Genomic DNA, 22393 nt, shown 5'->3' on the forward strand with positions numbered 1-22393 from the left:
GTATTTCTAAATAACTCACCCAATGACAAGACCTCTTTAACACCTTAAGGAATTGCGGATCTAAATATCTTTTTCTTTTACTCATCAGGATTTGCTTTCCTTAATATTTTTTCCTTTACTTTAGAAATTGCTTATCTAAATATCTTTTTCCTTTTCTCATCTGGAATTTCCCTTTTTTCATCAGGTATTGCGTCTCTAAACATCTTTTCCCTTTACCCTAGTATTTTTTCTTTATTCTTCAGGATTTGCGTCTCTAAATACCTTTTCCCTTTCCTCATCAGGATTTGCTTACCTTAATATTTTTCCTTTATTCATGAGGATTTGCGTCTCTAAACACCCTTCTCCTTCCCTCCCCAGACACGGATCCGGTGGCGGGCTGTTCGCCAGGAGACTAGACTTCAGCAGCTTCAACGCTCTGCCGAGACACAAGATCAATTCCTACCACATCAAGGTAGGGAGCAAACTATCCGTATATGGTATTACTTTTGAAACAAGAGAAAAAATAGAAGTTGTTGTTTTATTTGTTCTCTCCTCTTTGGTCACTGTAGGTTTTGTCATAAGGGTATTTTTATTGCTTGATGCTAATAATGTTAATTATGACTGATTTATTATGACTCATGGATCTATTGTCGTAGTGCGAACTTCCGGTTTGTTTGTAGTTTATTTTTTTTCCTTCAAATAAATGTTCAATTATTTTTATTCCTTTCTTGAAAAAGGTATATATATATTGTTTGTCGATCCATTTTTCCCCTTGGTTTGTATCGCATACATGCAATTTTGACCCTCATTTATACCGGCGTTTTGAGCGTTTTTCCCGTTTTCGCCTTTACCCCACGCGGAGAGAAGAAGAACCCGTGCTTAATTTTCCGTAGGTGTTCCAACCCCACAAGAAGAAACAGACAGACTGACGCTTTAGGATCAAGTGCCCTTAATCGAAAGTCTATAATGTATATAGATTCCATATTTATATATATAAAAGAGAGATAGTAAATATCTTGAAGACTTTGTGTTTACCAGGAAGAGAACACCGGGTTGTGAGCATCCCCAGCAATCAAGAGATATTAATTATCATAAAAAAAATCTTTCGTCGATCCTATTTAAATAAATAACTTCATAAACTTTCCCGTCTGGTTATAAACGCTCACTCAAAGACCCAGTGGGAGAGTGTGTTTATGTATATATATCATATAAACTCAAAAAAACGTGTCTTCTATGCCAGGCATGTCGTGTTTCATATGATATTGTCACTCTAACTCGAGATCACAAACACAATAAAGAGTAACTCTCTCTCTTTAATAACAACAAACACAAAGGGCTTAGACACGAAAATAACAGACTTCAGATAGACAAAAATGGTATATTTTTGATCGTGTGCAGAAGCTAAAGAATATATATTTATATATATAAATTCGCTAGCTTTTAGAAAGTCCATAAGGCTACATAAATATACATATATGTATATGTACTTTTGTGCTATGAATGACCCTTTTAAGGCAGTTGGTTCAAGTGACTGTAACAGGAAACTCTCTCTTGTGTTTAAAGTGAATTTGTATTACATATAAGAACGCTAACGGGTTTATTTTACCCTTTAACAAAACTGTTAGTAAAGACATTTTTACCTCAACAAGGAATTTATATACACTGTATATATATTTGGGGAAGTGCTTATGTTTCTAGAGACATCTGACAGTTGATGCATATATATTTTATATATATAAAAGTGATCACCCCCACAAAAATGAAGAAATGATTGTACTTGCACTTATTTTGCAGTGACTTCAAGAACTTTTAAAGATGTACCCAGAGTTTGGTTTAGAGAAAGCTATTTGAGGCGAAAAAATAATCGATTTATCTCCGCTTTTAGCCCTTTTTTGTCCCCAAATGTGTCATGTATTAACTTTGTGTTTTGGGAGGAAATAGTGTTAGGCTGAAGTGAAAGACTTTGCGTCTCTCACAAGCCCAATTCAATTATTCTTTTTATATACATTATGTATGTATTTAAAACAGATTTGTGACCCTTGGCTGGTATATATTTTTCTTAAAGAAATGGTTTGTTGAATTGATAAATAAAATGTATTCATTTATTCAAATGCTCTTAATTGTTTTGATATTTTTCCTGCATAAAGATTTAAACTTGATATTCTCCAAAGGGGGAAATTTTGTTTGAAAAAAGTGGTGTCCTGAACGTGCTAAATCCATTACTCGGCTGTGCATGAGTTTGTTGTGTGTGTATGGCTATATGGATGTGTATATGTGTGTTTATATGTATATATATATATATATATATATATATATATATATATATATATATATATATATGTATGTATGTATGTATTTATGTATATATGTATATATGTATGTACACACACACACACACACACACACACACACACACACACACACACACACACACACACACACACACACACACACACACACACACACACACACACACAATATATATATATATATATACATATATACATACATACATACATACATACATACATACATACATACATACATACATACATATATATATATATGTCTATATGTATGTATGTATATACATACAAACACACTTGCGTACATAAACGTGCGTACACATGTGTAATACACACTTCTGACAGAAAGGTGAATGTGAAAGGGACAAATATTTATTCGTGTTTGTTATTGAATTTCTGGAAAACTTGTTGACAACATTTCTTTCTCTATCTCGTCCATATACTCCGCTCTGGTAGTTTTGCCATTCACCGCTATTTCATTATTTTCCATTTTTTGTCAAATAAACTAGGCTGTAACATTGTGTAGAATAGAGAGGAACACAGTGAGTCTGTATGTCGTGCGCATAAAGGTCTGAATTGTATGTACCGTTAGCCACTGTGAGCTGTATGTTAACCCGACCCTAAGGACGATTTTCCCTTTGTTTTCGAATGGGTAAAGACCCCTAACGTCGGCTGGCCATAGGGTTGATAATGGGCCACGTGCGGTAGGCAAAAGCCCCCAAAAGACGCTTTATATGTGCAATTACCAGCAGGGGGCCTAGGGAATACAGGTATAAGATATCTACTTTACGATTTTTAGGGAAAGTCTTTTTTTATTTTATTTACGTCTGTTCAGTCTTTATTAGATAGATTTCGAACGAAAAGGGGAAAAAATATAACAGGAATATGGGTAGACCTGCGTTTCTCTTTAGAAACTATGGAGAGGGATGTATAGAAAACGACTGCGTTCCATTTTCTTTTTTCATTATTTTTTTGTTGTTGTTGAAAGGGGGACTTAACGAAAGTAAAATGTATTTACATGGTGGTGCATCTCTTTTTTTTTCTCCTTCTCTCTCTCTCTCTCTCTCTGTCTCTGTCTGTCTGTCTCTCTCTCTCTCTCTCTCTCTCTCTCTCTCTCTCTCTCTCTCTCTCTACTCTCTCTTCTCTCTCTCTCTTCTCTTTCTCTTTCTCTCTTTCTCTTTCTCTCTTTCTCTCCCTCTCCCTCTCCCTCTCCCTCTCCCTCTCCGCTCTCAAAGCCTCCCCCTCTCCCTCTACCCCTTTTCCCCCACCCATCCCACCCTCCCTCCTCTCCCTCCTTTCTTTCTCCCTCTCCCTCGCCCCTCCTTTCTGTCTCCCTCTCCCTCGCCCCTCCTTTCTTCCTCCCTCTCCCTCGCCCCTCCTTTCTTGTCCTCTCTTTCTTTTCTTCCTTTCTGCCATATCGATCGAAAGGTTTCATAACTCCCCCTTTCGCCGTCGTAAAACTCTGCTCCGTGAAGGGAGGAGACCAGAACGCCCCTATAAAATAGACAATGGAGTGTTTAATAAAAATCGCAATTCCTGACGACATAAAGACACATTTATTTTTTTTTCTTCGTCTTCTCCTTCTCCTCCTCATTTTCTTCTTATTTTTCTTCTTCTTCTTTTCTTTTCCTTTTTTTTCTTCTTTTTATTTTCTTCTTCCTTCTTCTAGTGCTTTTTTTCTGTGTTTTGTTCTCATTCTCATTTCTTTCTTGCTCTTCTATTTATTTTACTCCCTACATATGATTTAAAAAACGAAAGAAAATGAGAAGAGAAAGTAATTCAACGAGAAAACAAAACCGTACGAAGAGAAGAAATACAATCGAAAATAGACACAAACTGGGTAGAGGGGAGAAGGGAAGAGGGGGAGGGGGAGATGACGTGTAGGGCAGGGGGGGGGGGGGGTATGTATATGCACTGAACAAGGTAATTGAGATTCCAGGAATTCCAGGCGTATTGGACGGTCTTCGAAGAGCAAAGCAATATAGTCATTATCGACGTCATTTTCATTATTGTATTTAAACTTTTTTATTTGATAGTATCCCCCCATTTTTTCCCACTTGAACCTGTCCAGTTTTCTGTTTTAAGTAATTTTCCCATTTTCTTCTCTTTCTTATTTTCTTGTTCCTTCTTCGTTCTTCGTTCGTTTCCTGTTGTTTATTTCTCAAGATATTTTTTTGAAAATGTATAAACGAGAGAGTGAGAAAAAAGAAACGTTGTTAAGTAGTAAATAAAGGAAGGGTTAAGGGAGGATGAATACGTAATAAAGGGTGCAATTGTTTCCACTAAGTTATTAACCGACTTTGTTAAATGACTCTATTCGTTTTTTAATTTCTAATTGTGTCCTGTTTCCCTTCCTTCATTCCTTTTTGTTTTGTTTGTTTCCTCTTCCTCTTCCTTCACCTTAACTTCCGGATCTCTCTCCACCTCCACCCCTACCCCCACCCCCACCCCCATCCCCTCACCACCTCTCCGACCCCCACCACCCGACTCCTACCCCCACCCCACACCTTCACCTCCCCCCCGTTACCGTCACCTCCCCCCTCCCTTAACTCCACCATACACCCCCCCTCACCCCCCCTTACCTCCACCATACACCCCCCTCACCTTCACCTCCCCCTCCCTTTCCCCGCCTCCCTCTCCCCCCTCTAACCATAACAAGAGCCACTCACACCCCACCGCACACTGCGAAACCTTAATTGCTAGGCGACAATTAGTTTAACCGGCGCTGCAAAGATAATGAGTATGACGGTATAATCATCATGGCCTTAGGAAGCTCCCCATTTCTAACCCTTTACCTCCCTCTCTCCCTCTCTTCCCTTCTCTCCTCTCCCATACAGCCCCTTCCTCCTTTCCGCCTCCCCCCCTCTCTCTCTCTCGGCTTTGCTTTTCTGACTTTCTCTTTCTTGCCTTCTCTTACTCTTTCTCCCTTTCCCTTGCTCGTCTTTTCGCTCTCTTTATTGTCCCTCTTTTCGCTCTCTTCCTTGCTCCTCTTATTCCCTTTCCTCTCTCTTCTAATTCTCTCGTTTCCTTTATTCTACTCTACTCCTTCTTTTGCCCTTCCCCTCCACTTCTCTTTTCCTCCTCCTATCATCCCTCTGCTCTTCTCCTCCTTTCCTTCATTCCTTCTTTTCTTCTCCTCTCTCGCCCTTCACCTTTTTCTTTCCATCCTTCACTCTCCATCCTTATCCTCTCCTCCATTCCCTTGGTCCTTCCTTCCGTCCATCTCCCTTTCACCGCCCCCCCCCCCCCCCCTTCTCTACATCGCTACCCCCCCCCCCCCTTCCACCCGTGGCTTTACCTTGTATTAGTATGCAAATCACCCTTTGTAGATTGATCTCGAGAGTTGATTATGAATATTATGCTTAAAGATGAAATAGAAAGATAGAAAGAAAAAAGTAAGGAAAAGGGATTTTTGGATTCACATTTCTTATTAGAATGATCATGAAAAATATTATTTTTAAAGTGGAAAGCCTTTTTTATGAAAGGAAATTTTCGATGATTTTTTTTCCTTTTTTAGGGGGTGGGGGGTGGGGGGGGAGGGAAACTGTCAATAGAAAATACCAATTTTCTCCTTTTCGATAAAACCGGGAAAAAAATCTGTACTAAAAAAGAAGGAAAAAAAGTGTACTCTAAATGAAACTTTAAAATTCTACTTAATTTTGGCTTGATCTTAAAAGATGTTTTCATAAGTTACTTCTTTTGTCTTTTGTGCAGATTAGACGCGAAAAAAAGAAGAAAAAAAGGGGATCGTGGAATTAAGGGAATTTTGTCGACAGCAATGACTATTTAGGAATGATATTTCCCCTCTTTCGCTCCCTTTTTATTATTCTTATTGCCGTCGTAGTTTTCACGTTAATATCAAACAGATGTTGCCTCTATTGGATTATGGATGATTACTAAGGAATTGAATTACCTTTCCGTGGATTTTTTTCTCTCGCCTTGCAACCGACGGACTTGCAATGCCTTGAGCCGAAAAGTTCATTTCATTTTTCTCTGCTTTTTCCCTTTACCTCCTCATCCAAATAAATGGAGAACCCCCCCTTTTTTTAGTATAAGTACCCCCTTAAACCCAACCCTATCGATGTGTTCTCGTTCTCACACACTGCCGTATGTCATAGCCATTTTAGGGAACATTGTCGGCGATCACGAAGTAACAGCCGAAGGGAATTCCCCGATACTCCGTTTTCTGTTGGTGCTGAGTAGGGGATGAAGGGGGATACTAATCTAAAATGAAATCAGGTAAATCTAAAAGGGGGATAGACATTAAAATCAAATGTAAAGAGGCGAGTAAATTAGAAGTAAAAAAGAAGAAGAAATGAAGGCATAATAGTATGAAGGAAAAAAAGGAAAGATGAATTCAAACAATAAAAAAACAGGCAGTAACATAAACAAAACAGATAAAGACCGAACCGAATAGCAGATAACGATCACCAAAGAACAAGGCTTGAAGAACACGAACTAAAGAACAGGCTTCATCTATAATACCGAACGCCCGCTGCATCAGTGGTTGAACAGAATGCTAATGAATTGAACTTGCAATTTGCAATTTTCTCGCGTGCATATTTTTGCGTTTTGAATATTGTGGAACGAGTCTCGTCGGAGGATAAATTTTCCTTTGTGTTTCTGGAATTATGTGATCATTATGTATAATGTTGTTATTTCTGTTTTTTTTTTTTTTTTTTTTGTGAAATTAGGTGATGGTAGAAAAAAAATAGTTATCGCTATAATAATTATGAAAATAAGGGAAGAACTTGTACGAAAAATAGTACGAAAATAGTACAAAAAATATGAGAATAACAAACGAAAAACGAGACAAAAATAGAGAGAATAAAAATGGAGATAAACGCAACAAACGAAGAGAGAACTAGTAAACAGGGAATAAAGATAAGGGAAATGAGGAACAGGAGGAGGAAGGAGAACGCCGAAGAGGGAGGAGGGGAGGGAAGGGGAAGAGGAGGGAGTGGAGGGGAGAGGAGAGAGAGGGAAAGAGAGATTCCCCTTAAGATTTATGATATAGCACCCGCACTTACACAAGGACGAAATCTAAGGGGGAAAGGGAGAGGGGAAAGGGGTATGGGGGAGAGGAAGGGGGGTGGGGGAGATAGGGGGCGTAGAAAAGGGATAGGGAGAGAAGGGGCAGGAGGGAGGAGGAGGGGTATAGCAAGGGGGAGAGGATGGTGGTGGTGATGGGGGGGGGGGAAGTCGATAGACATATGGGAAATGAGGAGAGGGGGAAGGTGTGGGTGTGGGGGGTGGGGGGGTTAGGGGTGAGAGTTATGGGCGTTGCATGGGGGGGTAGGGGTAGGTGGGGGTAGTGAGGGGGGGGGTTAGAGCAGGGTTGAGAGTCAGTTGGTTAGTGAGTCATCATATTCTGGTGGAGTTTGAGGATATTTTGAGGCTTTCTTTCTATTTTTTTTTTTTCTCTTTTGTTTTATTTTGTTTTTTTGCGTTTTCGTTGCGTCGTCCAGGTCTTTTGTTCGTGATTTCATGGATTCCGGGAAACGATGATGAAATTCAGTATTTTATGTGCCTCTCGCGTTTCTCCTCTCCCTCCTCCCTTCCCGTCTCCCTCTGTGTAACTCTCTCTCTCTCTCTCTCTCTCTCTCTCTCTCTCTCTCTCTCTCTCTCTCTCTCTCTCTCTCTCTCTCTCTCTCTCTCTCTCTCTTTCTCTTTCTCTTTCTCCCTCCTCCTTTTCCTTTCCCTCCTTTCCACCTCCTCCTCCTTCCCTCATCTACCCCTCCATCTTCCCCTCCCTTTTCTCCCTATCTCTCCACCCCCCATCACCCCCTCCCCATCGTCAATGAGGCACCGTCCGCTCGTTCGGTAACAATAAAAACGTAGAAATCGTAATTTGAACCGAAACCTCTCGCGGTGTCTTCGTATCGAGACGGAAAGGAGGGAGTTGGGGGGAGGGGGAGACGGGGGGTGAGGGGAGGGTGTTGGGGAGTGAGAGGGGAGGGAGGTAGGGGGGGGGGGGGGGAAGGGTGTGGGGGGGGGTAGGGGGAGGAAGTTAGGGGGTGAGAGGGAAGGGAATTGGGAAAGAGGAAATGGGGGAGGAGAAGGGGAAAGGAAGGGGGGTTAAAGGGGGAGAGGGGGGGTAAAAGGGGAAAGGGGGGGAGGGTTGAAGAGCCTATGTCTGTTCCTAATGTGGATCCTTCAGTGTCCGTTGCCCTTTTAAGTATCGGTGACTCACGAAAGAGAGAGAGAGAGAGAGAGAGAGAGAGAGAGAGAGAGAGAGAGAGAGAGAGAGAGAGAGAGAGAGAGAGAGAGAGAGAGAGAGAGAAATGGTGGTAGGTGAAGGGTAGGGTGGGGGGGGGGGGGGAGGGGGATTTGCAATGGAAAATCAATGCTACGGGATGATGCAGTGATCGTTTTGTGTGTGTGTGTGTGTGTGTGTGTGTGTGTGTGTGTGTGTGTGTGTGTGTGTGTGTGTGTGTGTGTGTGTGTGTGTGTGTGTGTGTGTGTGTGTGTGTGTTTACGCGTTCGTAGACCTAAGTGAAATGGGGAATTATTGGTATTTGGTCCCATCGTTTCCTTAATGTAGAAGCCGCTTTACATAAATAAATTACCGAGAGAATTCCAGACGGGCTGCGTAAGATGGCGCCACTCAATGTAGGCTTCGCGGAAAACGTATTGCACAAGAATTCCCTCCCTCGTTCTATAGGCCTACTCGTAAGGTAGGCCAGGGAGAAACCTAAATGGCTCGAGGCCTGCCATTGCTCTAGGAAAATTCTAGAATAACGAGGGGCTGGGAGGAAGAGGAGGAAGAAATAAAAAAGGGATTTTATTCGGGGCGCGCGGACGGCAGGCCCAAAAGAGAGAGATAAAGAAAACGGGAGAGACAGAAGAAAATGGGTGACGGGGAGTTCGAAAACGGGAAGTCGTAGTGGGAATTTTAGAGAACTTCAAATGTAAAATCCAGATTAGAAAGGGGGGACTAAAAGAATAGAATATATACCAAAAAGAGAATAGCAATTAGAAAATAAGAAAGAAAGAAAGAAAGAAAGATAGAAAACGAAGACAGGAAGGTAATCACGAGAATTACAAACGTCTGTGAGTGAGTGGGAGAGCGCGAGTATCTGTTATTTACGAAGAGGAAAAATATCTCACGAGAGGGAAAGATAGTAATGGCAGGGGGTGGCGGGGAAATGAGGACATGCTAAGGGTAGGGAGAGAGGGAGAGGAAGGGAAGGAACAGCAGAGGAGAGGTAAATGGAAGGGGAAGGGAGGGAAGGGAGGTCAGAGAGGGAAATGCGGAAGGAAGGAAGAAAGGAGAGGGAGGGAGAGGGAGAAGAGAGGAGAGGAAACACGGAGATAGGCAGGGCAGTTCGCGAAAGGCTGTGATGAGGCCCAAGTCATTTGTACGACATCCGAAATGCGTAAATTTTTATGAGCCGTGTTAAATGTTCGGGGGGGGGGGGGATACGGGTGGAGTGGGGGGGTAAGGGGCAGGGGGCAGGGGGGTGGTGTGTGTGTGTGTTTGTGTGTGTGATGGGGAGAAAAAGAGAGGTTTTCTTTCTCTTTCTCTCTCTCTCACTCACTCACTCACTCTCTCCCTCTCTCTCTCTCTCTCTCTCTCTCTCTCTCTCTCTCTCTCTTTCTCTCTCTCTCTCTCTTTGCTCTCTCTCTCTCTCTCTCTCTCTCTCTCTCTCTCTCTCTCTCTCTCTCTCTCTCTCTCTCTCTCTCTCTCTCTCTCTCCCTCTCCCTCTCCTTTTCTTCTCCCTCTCTCCTTCCTTTCCCTCCATCTCCCCCTCTCCCTCCCCTTCCCCCTCCCCCTTCCTCTCCATCTCTCTCTCTTTCCCTCCCTCCTCCTTCCTTCCTTCCTTCCTTCCTTCCTTCCTTCCTTCCTTCCTTCCTTCCTTCCTTCCTTCCTTCCTTCCTTCCTTCCTTCCTTCCTTCCATCCTCCTTCCCGGTTATATTCTATCCGCTTCCATAAAGCCTTTATAGTCAAGGGGATATTGTCATGCTATATAGTTTGGGATAGATAATTGAACCATATTATGAGTTGCTGTTGATGGTCGTCGCTTTTGTTTTCGTTGGGGCCACTCCGGAAGGAGCTCAAAGCCTCTTTTCCTCCTCTTTATTAGTTTTAGGCTTGTGTAGTGTTATTATTTTTGTTTTATGTTTATTTATTTTTTTTTTATCGGATATCCTCTTATGAGTTGGCTCCTCCCACTTCTGTTACCTGAGTTCTGTCTTCCTCTCTCTCTCTCTCTCTTTCTGTTTGTCTTTCACTCTCCATCTCTCTGTCTCTCCCTCTCCTTTCTTTCTTTCTCTCTCCATCTCTCTCTCTCTCCCTCTCCTTTCTTTCTTTCTCTCTCCATCTCTCTCTCTCTCTCTCTCTCTCTCTCTCTCGCGCGCGCGCGCGCATTAGCCCTTCTTTCTTCTCCTTTCTCCCACACCCTCATTCGCCTGCAGTGATTAACCCTCACCAAATGAGAGAGGGAAGGGGACAAGGGGGATGGGGTGGGGGTGGGGGGTAGATGTTCGGTCTTGCAATTTGCGAAGGACTTTACTGTGATCGGAAGCTGTGCCAATTGCATCGTTAGCGGTAGTTAGGGAGGTCGTTTCTGCAAATCTCTCGACGGGTGGGGAAGGGTAGGTGGGGGGGGGGTTGAGGAAGGGGGGAAGGGGAAAGGGGGAAGGTTGGAGGGAGGGGGGAGGGGGCTCTCTTGAAGTTTCGCTTCATTTTATCTTTTCTTTTTAAATCAATGTTTTTTTATCTCCTTTTTCCATTTTTTTCCTTTCTCTTTTATTTCTTCCCTCTTCTCTTCTCGTTCCCTTATCCTGTCTTGTCTTCCCTTTTCCCTTCCCATCTTCCTCCTCTTCTTCCTCTTCCTCCTCCTCCTCCTCCTCCTCCTCCTCCTCCTCCTCCTCCTGCTCCTCCTCCTCCTCCTGCTCCTCCTCCTTCTCCTCCTCTCCCTCCTCCTCCTCACTCTTATCCCCCCTCCTCTCTTTCTCTCCTTCCTCCCTCTACTCCTTCTCTCTTCCTCTGTTTTTTCTCTTTCGCGATTCCACTCCCAGCGAGAGAGTAGATTTCACAAGACCGTCGCATTGTATTTCGAGCCTTATTGCACTTTATTCCTCTGACTAATAGTTATTCTACGGCCTGTTTCATTTACGATCGGAAATTTAACCTTATGCCAAGGGGCAATAAAGGCGAGGTTAACATCGACCGAAGTAATGTCAGATACGTATATACTGTATACTTTGACCATTAATATTGTTATTACTACGACTGCATCTACTGCAACTACTATTATTGCCATTATTATTATCATTATTATTATTATTATTATTATTATTATTATTATTATTATTATTATTTTTATTATTATTACTATTGGTATTTGCAATTCAGCCGACAGTGATGCATATATTTTTTTTAGATTGCAGTGAAAGAATAAGAAAATAAGTAAATAAATAAATAAAGACAATTAGTATTCCAAAAGAAGCAAAAAAAAAAAAAAGAAAAAAAAACCACAGGTGACGAAAATTTCCTTTCAATCGTGAGAAACTTTTTAATAACTGGGCGATTAAGATTGGCCATTTTTAATAGGATTATAGAAGAAGAAAAGGGGCGGGGAAGGGAGCGAAAAGGGGGATTAAAAGAGCGAACGATTAGAACAGGCGTATAGAAGGGAGGAGGGAGAGGGAGAGAGGGGAGAGGGAAGAGGGAAGAGGGAAGAGGGAAGAGGGAAGAGGGGAAGAGGGAAGAGGGAGAGAGGGAAGAGGGAGAGAGGGAAGAGGGAGAGAGGGAAGGGAGTAAGGGGAGGGAGAAGGAAGAGAGGGAGAGGGAGGGAAAAGATATAAGATCCAGCGACTAATTTGATTATCGCCTCAGGGTGTAGACAGGGCGTGGACAGAGCAAAGTTGAAGGAGGAGAAGGAGAGAGGAAGGGGAAAAGAGGTGGGGGAGAGGGAAGGAGAAGAACGAAAGAAGAAAAAGAAAAGAAAGAAATTAGAGTAAAAATAGAAATTGAAAAAAGAGGAAACAACCACGAAAAAATGAAAAGAGAAACAAGAAAAAAGGGGTAGAAGATAAACACGAGAAACGAAGATTAAAGGGAAAAGAGATAAGAAGAGAGAATGGAAACCAGACAGCAATTTCGCGCTCACGGTTGTCATAAAATTTACCGAAAACTAATTTGTAATCGGATCAGACATATTAGGCCTAGATGCTAATTAAGGTATAAGCAGATTGATTACAGTTCACCCACCAAATACGTAATTAAGTGCCTTTATTGAGGAGGGAAGAGAGGAGGAGGGAGGGAGGGGGAAGGGGGAGGAAGGGGAAGGGGGAGGGAGGGGGAAGGGGGAGGGAGGGGGAAGGGGAAGAGAGGGGGAAGGGAAGGGAGGGGGAAGGGGAAGGGAGGGGGAAGGGGGAGGAGGGGAAAGGAGGAGGGAAAAGAGTGGGAAGGGGGAAGAGGAGGGAAAGGGAAAGGAGAAAGGGGGAACTTGCATTTTTTCTAAAGCGAATATTGCGAGAAAGGCTTCCTTGTGTAATGAAAACTAAATGCCACTGCAAAATTGTTTATTCAATTACTAGAAGAAAAATGTTGGTATGTATGAATCGTTAATTAGTAGATCTCTGCATATTCTTTCTAATGAGCGGGTTGGAGAAGACCGACATTAATTAAATATAACTTTATCTCCGAGTTCTAAGTATATTTCAATTGATTGTTACATTAATGATTTCAAAGATTCGCTAACTAATATGACGACAACAGGGCGCTTATTAAACTATTAGGCAGATAAAGGTCGTTAAGATCCAGTGCTTCCTTTGTTTCCTATGGAGTTATGACCCTTAGGCGTTTCTCTTTCTCATTTCCCAAGCGACCGCGGGAATATATATAATTTTTCGTCTTTTTAATTCTCTCTTATTACACAACGCCTTAACGTCTATTATGTCGACGTCCTTAATCGTCTTTTTGGTCGTCTTATCTTTTTCTTTTTTTCTTTTTTTACTACTTCATTACCTGTTTTTCTATTAACGTGTTTTCATGAGAGCATTCATTAAAGAAATTAAACCGGATATTGAGGATTGACATTGAAAACAAAAACGACAAAAACAAGAGAAAATAATACGCTCCGTCACCCTTTATAAATAAATAATAAAAATATACAACAAGAAACAGTAGATACGAAAAAAAATGAATATATGTAACAAAACATTATCCTCGTACAGGTGGCATCAGTACCTCGCGCGGTGTTGCCATAAGGAGTGTCCCGGTTATTGGTTTTCTTTGGAGGTTCCAGGAATTCTATTTTCAGAGACCAAAACTCAGTGTACGATCGAGATGCTCTTCCATTGTGCCCTCGTCGGCTTTTGTTTGTTGTTTCCTTTATGAATTTTGATAAGTTTCGAGGCGTAGGTATAAATATTAACGTTCTATCTTAACGTACTTCTTATTTATTTATTCTTTTCTTTACTTTTTAAAATCTCTCTGTGGATATTTCTCTCTTTGTATCTACATCATGTCCGTTTTCTTTTTCTGCCTTTTCGTTCAGATTCTTCTTATCTTCGTCTCTATCCTCCAAAATAGAAAAAAAATCTTACCACAAAAGTGTTCAAGTAATTTTTAATTCTTTCGCGAATACATTTTCTCGTTCGATTATGATAAGGGAAGAAAAATAGGTTATAAAGCAAGAGCGAGAAGGGGAATCATAATTATTGATAATATCTTGGCTGCATTTGTCTTTTTTCTCAATGTTTTCTCAATATTTGGATATCTGTTTTTTTCTCTTTCTCTTTCTTTTCTTTCTTTGCTTTAATCTCTCTCTCTCTCTCTCTCTCTCTCTCTCTCTCTCTCTCTCTCTCTCTCTCTCTCTCTCTCTCTCTCTCTCTCTCTCTCTCTCTCTCTCTCTCTCTATCTCTCTCCACCTCCCTTCTTCTCACCTCTCCTTCTCTCCCTTTCCCTCCCCTCATTCCACCCTCTCCCTCCCCCCTCTCCTCTCTCCCTCTCCCCTTTCCCCATTCCCTCATTCATCGCCATTTCTCGCCTCTCCCTCTTCATGAGCCAAGTCGTCCCAAGGTCGTAACTTATCCTCTGAGCTCCCTACGACAAAGGCTATTGAGGACCTATTAAGATATGATGTTATGTGTGTACGAAGCATAATAGGAAGGGGAAGAAGGGGAAGGGATGAGGGGAAAAGAGGGGGAAGGAGGGGAAGGGAGGAGGGGCAAGGAGGGGAAGGGAGGGAAAGAGATGAGGGGGAGGAGGGGAAAGGAGGGGAAGGGAAAGGGGATGAGAGGAAAGGAGGTTGAGTAAGGTGGGAGGAAAAGGGGAAATGTAGAAGGGAAGGTAGTTATGCAAGCTAGAAGAGGGGTCAGAGAAGGGGAAAGTAGGGGGTTGGGGGGGGGAGGTTAGAGATTGTTAATAACGGAACTCGTATGATTTCGGCCGTTCTCCTTTTTTTTAGGGGGGGTGAAGGGGGGGGGTTAGCTATAAGTGACCGTTTCTCGAGATAATAAAGAGGGTGTTCGTATCAATGACAGCAATATACTTTACGAATTTATTTGTTAATTTTGAGAGAGAAAATGAAAGAAAAAAAAAGGATGAAATTAAACAGGGCGAGAACAAAAATAACAAAAGAGAGCAAACATAAACAAATAAATGACACTGAACTCTACAGAAAATAAAAAAGCGACAAAAAAAAGATAATTTCAAAATCTCAAAGACCCCAGTAATGAAATTTCTATCCAGAAATCACCCGAGCTTTTGACTTCAGAGAGAAAGAGAAAAAGAAAATTCGAAATTTGGAGAAAATTAGATTACTCTACAAATAATAATAATTGGACTACGGTGAAATTACGGAAAGAAAAAAAAGGGGGGGGAGGGAAGCTTTATATATTAGAAAGAAAGAAAAAAAAATCGTCGAAAAAAAAAGGCGGGAAAAACTATCCCATACAAAAGTGGATTTGTTGTATATCGTATCCTTTGTGTTTTGAATTGCAAATAGGATTCATATCTTCCCATTATTTCTGCTACTTTTTAGCGGAGACTCGAAAGCGCTACGTTCGCGGCGGCGCCTCTTTCGTACCTCGGTTTCAGTTGAGAATTAAGAAAAAAAGAATTGTTATAAGGAGAGAAAAATCATGGGTGACTACGTGCTTAATTTTGTTCGTCTTCTTTTCTTTCATTTCGTTTATAATTATCTTCATATAGAAAAGAAAGACATTAGAATAAGTTCGAAATAAACTATAAGACGATTTCGTATCAGCAAATAACCCATTCCATAAGAAAAAAGAAAGACAAAGAAATATACAAGAGAAAGACAAAAATAACAAAAAGCATAACAAATAAACAAACACAACAAACAGATAATCATCAGACCGAAAATAGAGAAAGAAAAAAAAAATAAACAATCCCATTCGAGAAAAAAAAGCTAGGATATATTTTGATCGAATTTTGAAATCCTTTCGGAATCTTTTCCTCAAACACGAGATCCAAAGGAGATCCAGACGAGAGGCGGCGTCGAAGGGGCAGCGATACCTATTTTCGCACGTTTTTTTTTCTTCTTTTTTATTCCTCTTTCCCCCTCTTTTCTCCCCCCCCTTTCCCCTCCTCTTCCACCCCCTCCCCCCTCCCCCTCTTCTTTTCCGCGGGGTTTCCGAATCTTTATAGGCCTGTCGGGGATCTTTGGCGAGGGGGGGGGGAAGGAAAGGGATGGGGGTGGGAGGGGGTGGGGGGGGAAGTTGCCAAGACGTGTACATTTGGAGGAAAGATTTCTTTTTTTTTTTTTTTTTGCTTCTATTGTTTCCTTGCTTATTTGTTTCTTTTGTCTCTTATTTTCGTCCTCTCTTTATGTGTTGTTATAAAGACTTCATAGATATCTTTATTCAATATTTCTTTCTTTCTTTCTTTCTTTCTTCTCTCTGTCCCTTTCCTGTTTTTCGCGACGCTCGGCTAAAAGTTCTGAGAAAACTCATTTCGACATTATTTCTCTTCTTTTCCCGATTCTTGTACACATTCAAGGAAGTAGGGAGGGGGGGAGGGGGAGGGGAGAGGGAGAGTTAGAGAGACAACAGTCTAGTTCGTTTTTATTTTTTTTTTCTTGTATTTGTGTGCCATTTTCGCCCTTATGTCATGGGTGTTGTAAGGCCTCTTCTCCTGTGAGGATTACCTAGTGAAATGATCCCTATAAAATCGTCACAAAAAGGCGCTCAATTGCTTTCCTCATCAGGCCTTCGCTCTTTAAGCTTAGGCCTCCTCGGTTAGATAAAAGATTAGAAAGGGGAAGAAAAGAAAAGCGAAAAGGGAAAAGGGGAAAAAAGCGCACCCAACGGTGGGCATTCCATGATGCGAAATTTCGATGCGATTTTTTTTTCCCTCCAAAGACCTCCATTTTGAGTATATCTTACCTATTTTTCCCTTCTCTTTCTCCCTTCCTTATCTCCCGTTCTCCATTCCTCTAAAATCCTTATTATCGACGATTCTATAGCTTGGCTGATCTAGAATCCCTTATTTCGAGAAGGGCTTAGAGGCATTAGAGGGAAGCGGGAAAATAATAGAGGTGAAAATGCACAACTGACAACCGAGCGTCTAGTTTATGGGACAGGACGCGGCCGGAGGAGCAGGGCTGCCAACCGTAGGCCGAGGCGCCGCCCGCTGGACAGTTTCGGTGCGGTTTTCGTCGCCGGATCTTCGACTTTGAATATGTAGGACATGGATTTTTTTTTAGCTCTATTTCCCCCCCTCCCCCCTTCGCTATTTGTATTACATCGAGAGCCGTTAATGTGTTTTTAATCATGTGAAAAAAAACATCAACAAAAGAGCATTTGGCGTGCGAACCTTAACGACCCTCGCTAATTCGTTGGTAGCACTGTAACGAGGGGAAGGGGAGCCGGGAGGGGGGGGAGGGAGGGACCGAAATTCGCAGGAAATCAGCAACGTCTCTGGCCGAAATAGGGGAGAAAATCGCAATTTATGGCATCGATTCGTAGATCAGGGTGAAGGAGAAAAGGAATTTGGAATTCTCCTTTTTTCTTCTAGTAAGATTCAACTTAAAAAAAAAAAAAAGATTTCGTATATTTTTTGGGCGAATCAATGTGAGTATATTCGTATAAGTGAGCAATTCAGCTTTTGTGTTTACGGGTGTATCCCTATACCAAACAAATACACAAGCGACCATCTTTCAAAACAAGCAAAACGTAAACACACGGAACGCGAAAAAAAGAACAGAAAATATAGATGAATCACAATCACATGTAGAAAAAAACAGAAAATATAGATAAATCACAATCACACGTAGAAAAAAAAAACAGAACAAAATATAGATAAATCACACTTCACACTTCTTTTAAAGGTAACACACACGCAGCTTCCCTTAGGTACAGCCACCTGGGTTCTCGAATGTGCGCAGGTGGCACGGAAACCAGTCCTGTTCCATCATACAAGGCCCAGCTCCTCCCTCCTGGTTCTCCTGGTTCTCCTTCTCCTCCTTCTGCTCCTCCTTATCTCTCACTCTTCGGCCCACCGCTCTTTCTCTTTTCTACTTGCTTCTTACAGCCGAATGTCTTGCACAAATCTTGCGTCTTTCTTTCTCCATCTCTCTCGCACCTCCTTTCTCTCTCCTCCTTTGACTTACCCTCCATCCCTCTCGCTTCCCCCCTCCTCTTCTCCTTCCTCCCTCCTCTTCCCCTTCCCTTTTCCCTCCTCCTTCCCCCTCCTCTTCCCCTCCTCCCCCCTCTCCCTCCTTCGCCTAGCCCTGTTGAATGCAAAAACACGATGCTCCAAGGACACGGTAGCGTCTTTGCCTTTTGAGAGCCTGACACGTTCTCTGTCGTCCTTGCCTTTGCGTTTCTCCTCCTCCTCCTCCTCTTTCTTCTTTCCCTCTTTTTTTCCTCTCTGGTTTTTCTTTCTCTTCTATTCTTTTTCCCCCCCGTTTTTTTTCCAAACTTCGGTCTGACCTTTCTCGTTTCTCGTCTCTCTCTCTCTCTCTCTCTCTCTCTCTCTCTCTCTCTCTCTCTCTCTCTCTCTCTCTCTCTCTCTCTCTCTCTCTCTCTCTCTCTCTCTCTCACTTCTCATCTTCTTTGCTCATACACGGCAAGTATTTAGCAAAGCCCTTCCACGCCACACAATGTATACTACACAAACACTAATTGTATTTCCCTTTGATAGTAAACATGTTGATGAAATTGTTTTTTCATATAAATTCGTTAACATTGTACCGCATGTGTTTATGTTGTTATAAACAAATGCGATATTATATTTCAGCAATTGCATTGTCTATTGCTTTAGAACGCTACATATGAATTTTATATTGAAATGTATATAATTCATAGTAACACAACATGATTCTGACTCTGATACTGAAAAGGAAAGGAAGTTTCAAGAGGCATAGATTTTTCATAAAGGGTGAAAGACGCAGTTGCAAAAAAGAAAGAAAATCAAATGAATGAATGATGTTTGTCGGGAAAACCTCAAATTCTCGCTTGTCACTGGAAGCTCTTTATGCTATTTTTGCCCGTCACTGCGAGGCAAAATTTAAGTATTTATTTCAGTCGCCGGCTCGTCTATTCGCAAACTCTGGGTACACTAAAACAAGGGCATTTGACTTTTTGAATAGCCCGGGAAGAATTCATGATATTTAAATATATGATGGTCATTAAGTGAAGCATGTATATATTTTATTTATAAAGATATATATATATAAATATTGTCTGTGAATAGACAACTATTTTTGAACCTGTCATAAGCAGTTTTGTCTTCTAATGTTGTAAATTTTAAAGAGAGAGAGAGAAATAAAGAGAGAGATGTAAAGAGAGACAAAGAGTGAAGTGAACTCAATAAAATGAGATAAAGTAAGATGAGAGAGAGCAAATGAAACAGGGCGCGTGCGTACCGTAGAGTTTATCGGTATATCGGTGGCAAGACCTGCATGTCCCAAGGAAGTGTTGCTGTAGAGAGAGAGCAGAAGAGGGTGCGTTAGGGCGCCGCGTGGGTGGTGGTAGTCACGAAGGCCGCATAGTCACAGGGGAAGGCGCGACGCCGCAGTCACCAGGCCGCAACCGAACCGCAAGGGATACCGCAAGATGAAAAAAAGAGAAGGGCGGGCTGTTATTTCGAGAAGGAGAGAGAGAGAGAGAGAGAGAGATAGAGCGCGCGAGAGAGAGCGAGCGAGCGAAAGAGAGCGCGAGCTGTCACTCACAGCCAGAGGGCCTCCCCCCCCCCAGCCTCCGGCTTCGACTACTCTCACACATACACAGGTATATCAGTATCACCTCTAATCTCAGCCCGGGAGATTCATCAACGTTCCTTTGTGCATAGGCCAGTGTAGACACCCCAGAAAGAGACAGAGGCAGAGAGAGACAGAGAGAACTAGCAGCTAGTAAGACACTTCTCACCCGTGACGCCGTTAACCTTATAACGCGATCGCTAGTGACTGTAGGACCTTCCGCCATGTATAAAATACACGTTCCCTGTTCTAACAAAATGGCTAGTTTAGAAAGCCGCTGATAAACTAATAATAATAATCATAACAAACCACGCTCGATGTTGCCGACCCGTACACTCAAGTCAAACAAAATCAAAATAAGTGTTGTTGTGGAGCCACGGGCTTTAGTGAGAAATAGTGCTGTGCGAAAACGATGTAAACACGCCATATGTAAGCAATACTTCGCGGTGTGACTAGTGTGTGTAAGTACACTTATATAGGTGAGTGTAGGCCCAGAGATCACTCCATGTGGTCGACCTTTGCTGACAGGATTAGCTGAGCCAAGTTGTCACCTCCTCACAGACAGACGCACGCACTGCCGCGTTGTTGTTGTTGTTGTTGATTCCTCGTGTAGACTGTGATCCAGTAGAGAGACAGACAGAGAGAGAGAGAGAGAGCTTCCGACGAAGGCTACACGGAGCGAAAAAAAAATCGTGAACGCTTTCTAAACTCAATCTTAATCTCAAAGCGAGCCCCGTGTGTTGCTCCGCCTTCACCATCCACTCGACCTCGACCTCCGCCTCTGCCGTGGCCACGCCTCAAGGCCTCGACAGTGGCCTCGGGAACAGAACACCTTCAGGACCTCAGCCTCCAACCCAGGGCCGTCTAGGGGCCTCCTCAGGGCATCCCTCTTGGTGTGCCGTTCGAGGCTTTAGTGATTCAGGTCATTTTTTCTTGATAATTGATCATGACTTAGGTTTATTGATTTCATTTTATATATTTCTTTCCCATTTTATTTCATTTACTTTTTTGTGCTTGCTAATCAATCAGTCAATCACAAGATTGTTGTAATCGACTCATTTCATCCTTTTCTGGCCTTTACCTTAGTTCTGAGATTCAGCTCTTGTCAAGGGTCACTTTGTACAGTGCATTAACAGTGCTTACCATGTAGATAGTGCTTTTCATTTTATTTTTGATCTCCCTTCTTTCTTCAAAGTTCAGCAGTTATGAAATGTCATTTATTGTCACTCATGCTTCTCACATAATTATGAGAAAAAGGTCCATTTCCGATTTACATATTTTCAGGTACACGTTTTAGGTCAGTCCAGCAGGTCAAATGAGAGCAAAATGTGTAGAGGGCCAAATAGGCCTATACAGTATTTGTTTGGCCCAATTTTTTTGCCAGCTGTCAAGGTAAATACAGTGCTAACCCCACTCGTGCTCTTTCTTTTGTTGTTCTTATCATAATTATCTCAATTAGAACACAGATACTTTTTTCTAGCCGTATTGTAGGTTATTTCAAATCCTTAGCTTATTCAAAAGGAGTATTATTTAGTATGAGAGAAAAATATAAATCAATGCGCTTCTCCCTCCCCTTCAACAAACGCGTAGCAGGTAGGTAACGCTCACGTCTTCATATGAAAGAGATGATGATAATTAAAAAAGGAAAAGATCGGAATATCGTTTTGTGTCTTACCGTTCCGTGTAAGCTACACGCGCGTAAGTAAGACAAAAAAAGAGAGGATAAAGAAAAGAACAGAAACAACAAATAAATAAAAAAACAAAACAAAACAAAAACGAAATACAAGCAGGTAGGTGAATCTCTCAATTTTCCATCACGCCAAATGTAGTATATTTTATTATTATCATAGCGGCTTTTATGTCAATAACCTCAAAACTTGTTGCTTTCCTCACCCCCTTTTCAAATTCAATCAAATTATTATTACTATGATATCATCCGGCCATCACCCGCATCTCCTGTTGATCAGTCATCGGTGTTTCCTTTCATTACAATGCATACATATATAATGATAATTATACATTTGTAATTCACATTTTATATCTCTTTGTGTAATGTCACTGCGCTGCCCACTAGGAGCCGCGTGATAAGTATTAATTAAAAAAGATATTGTATGGTGATGCTAAATGATTGTAAATGTACCAAGTGATAATGGTATTGTTCTTTGTAAACGCCATCCCGCGTTGTGCGTGGTTTCGCGAGCGCGTTGGCGATAAGGATGAGCGATTCTCTATATTGAAATCAAATCTTGATAATAAAGAGATTCTTAAAAAAAAAGAATGCCGTTAAAAAAAGAGTTAGAAGAGCCCTATCGGAGCGAACGCAAGTCTACATGATCGAGTTGGTCTTTGGTTTGATTGCATATATATGTACATGTTGTTGTGTCTTGTTCTCTGTGTCCCGCTGGGTTCCATAGTGGTGAGTTTGGCTTCTTTCTGGAAATGATTGCTTCTATTTCTGCTTTAAAAGTATGTGTTATTAATAAAAATATGTTCTGTATTTTAGACACTGTAATATGTCTTGTATGTTTATTTTAAATATATTTCAAACCATATGTGTGTATATATATACAATTTAAATATGTACCTGTCTTTGTTTTAACCCTGACTGATTTTTCCTTTACAGTTCTGATTATGTGAAACGAACGTTCAACTTGTACACAAAATATCATTACATCTGCATGTTGAATTCACTCTATATCTGCATATCTTTATCCGTTTTCAGTAAACTTTGTCGTATTTATTATCTCTTTCTGCATACATTAGCAAGTTATGAAAGTAATAGGTACCTTCCTTCAAACTTCTTATTTTAAGGGATAGTAGTTATTACTTTTATTTCCGAATGGCAGTAATTTTAGTACGAGTATAGGTCGATATTTGAGATAGAGTTTTTGATCTTCCTGTTTCCTTCGACCTTGACCATCACGCCC

At 41.6% G+C, this 22393-nt stretch overlaps 1 protein-coding gene across 1 annotated transcript in view; it reads left to right on the forward strand.

Moving 5' to 3' along the window:
* heca (hdc homolog, cell cycle regulator) overlaps window positions 1-22393 on the forward strand; it is a 120162-nt gene that overhangs the window by 55364 nt on the left and 42405 nt on the right. Inside the window, exon 2 of the mRNA XM_070131619.1 lies at window positions 358-451. Coding sequence (XP_069987720.1) covers window positions 358-451 — 94 coding nt within the window. The remainder of the gene's footprint in view (window positions 1-357; window positions 452-22393) is intronic.

This window comes from Penaeus vannamei, chromosome 16, assembly GCF_042767895.1.
Source record: "Penaeus vannamei isolate JL-2024 chromosome 16, ASM4276789v1, whole genome shotgun sequence".
NCBI classification, from domain to species: domain Eukaryota; kingdom Metazoa; phylum Arthropoda; class Malacostraca; order Decapoda; family Penaeidae; genus Penaeus; species Penaeus vannamei.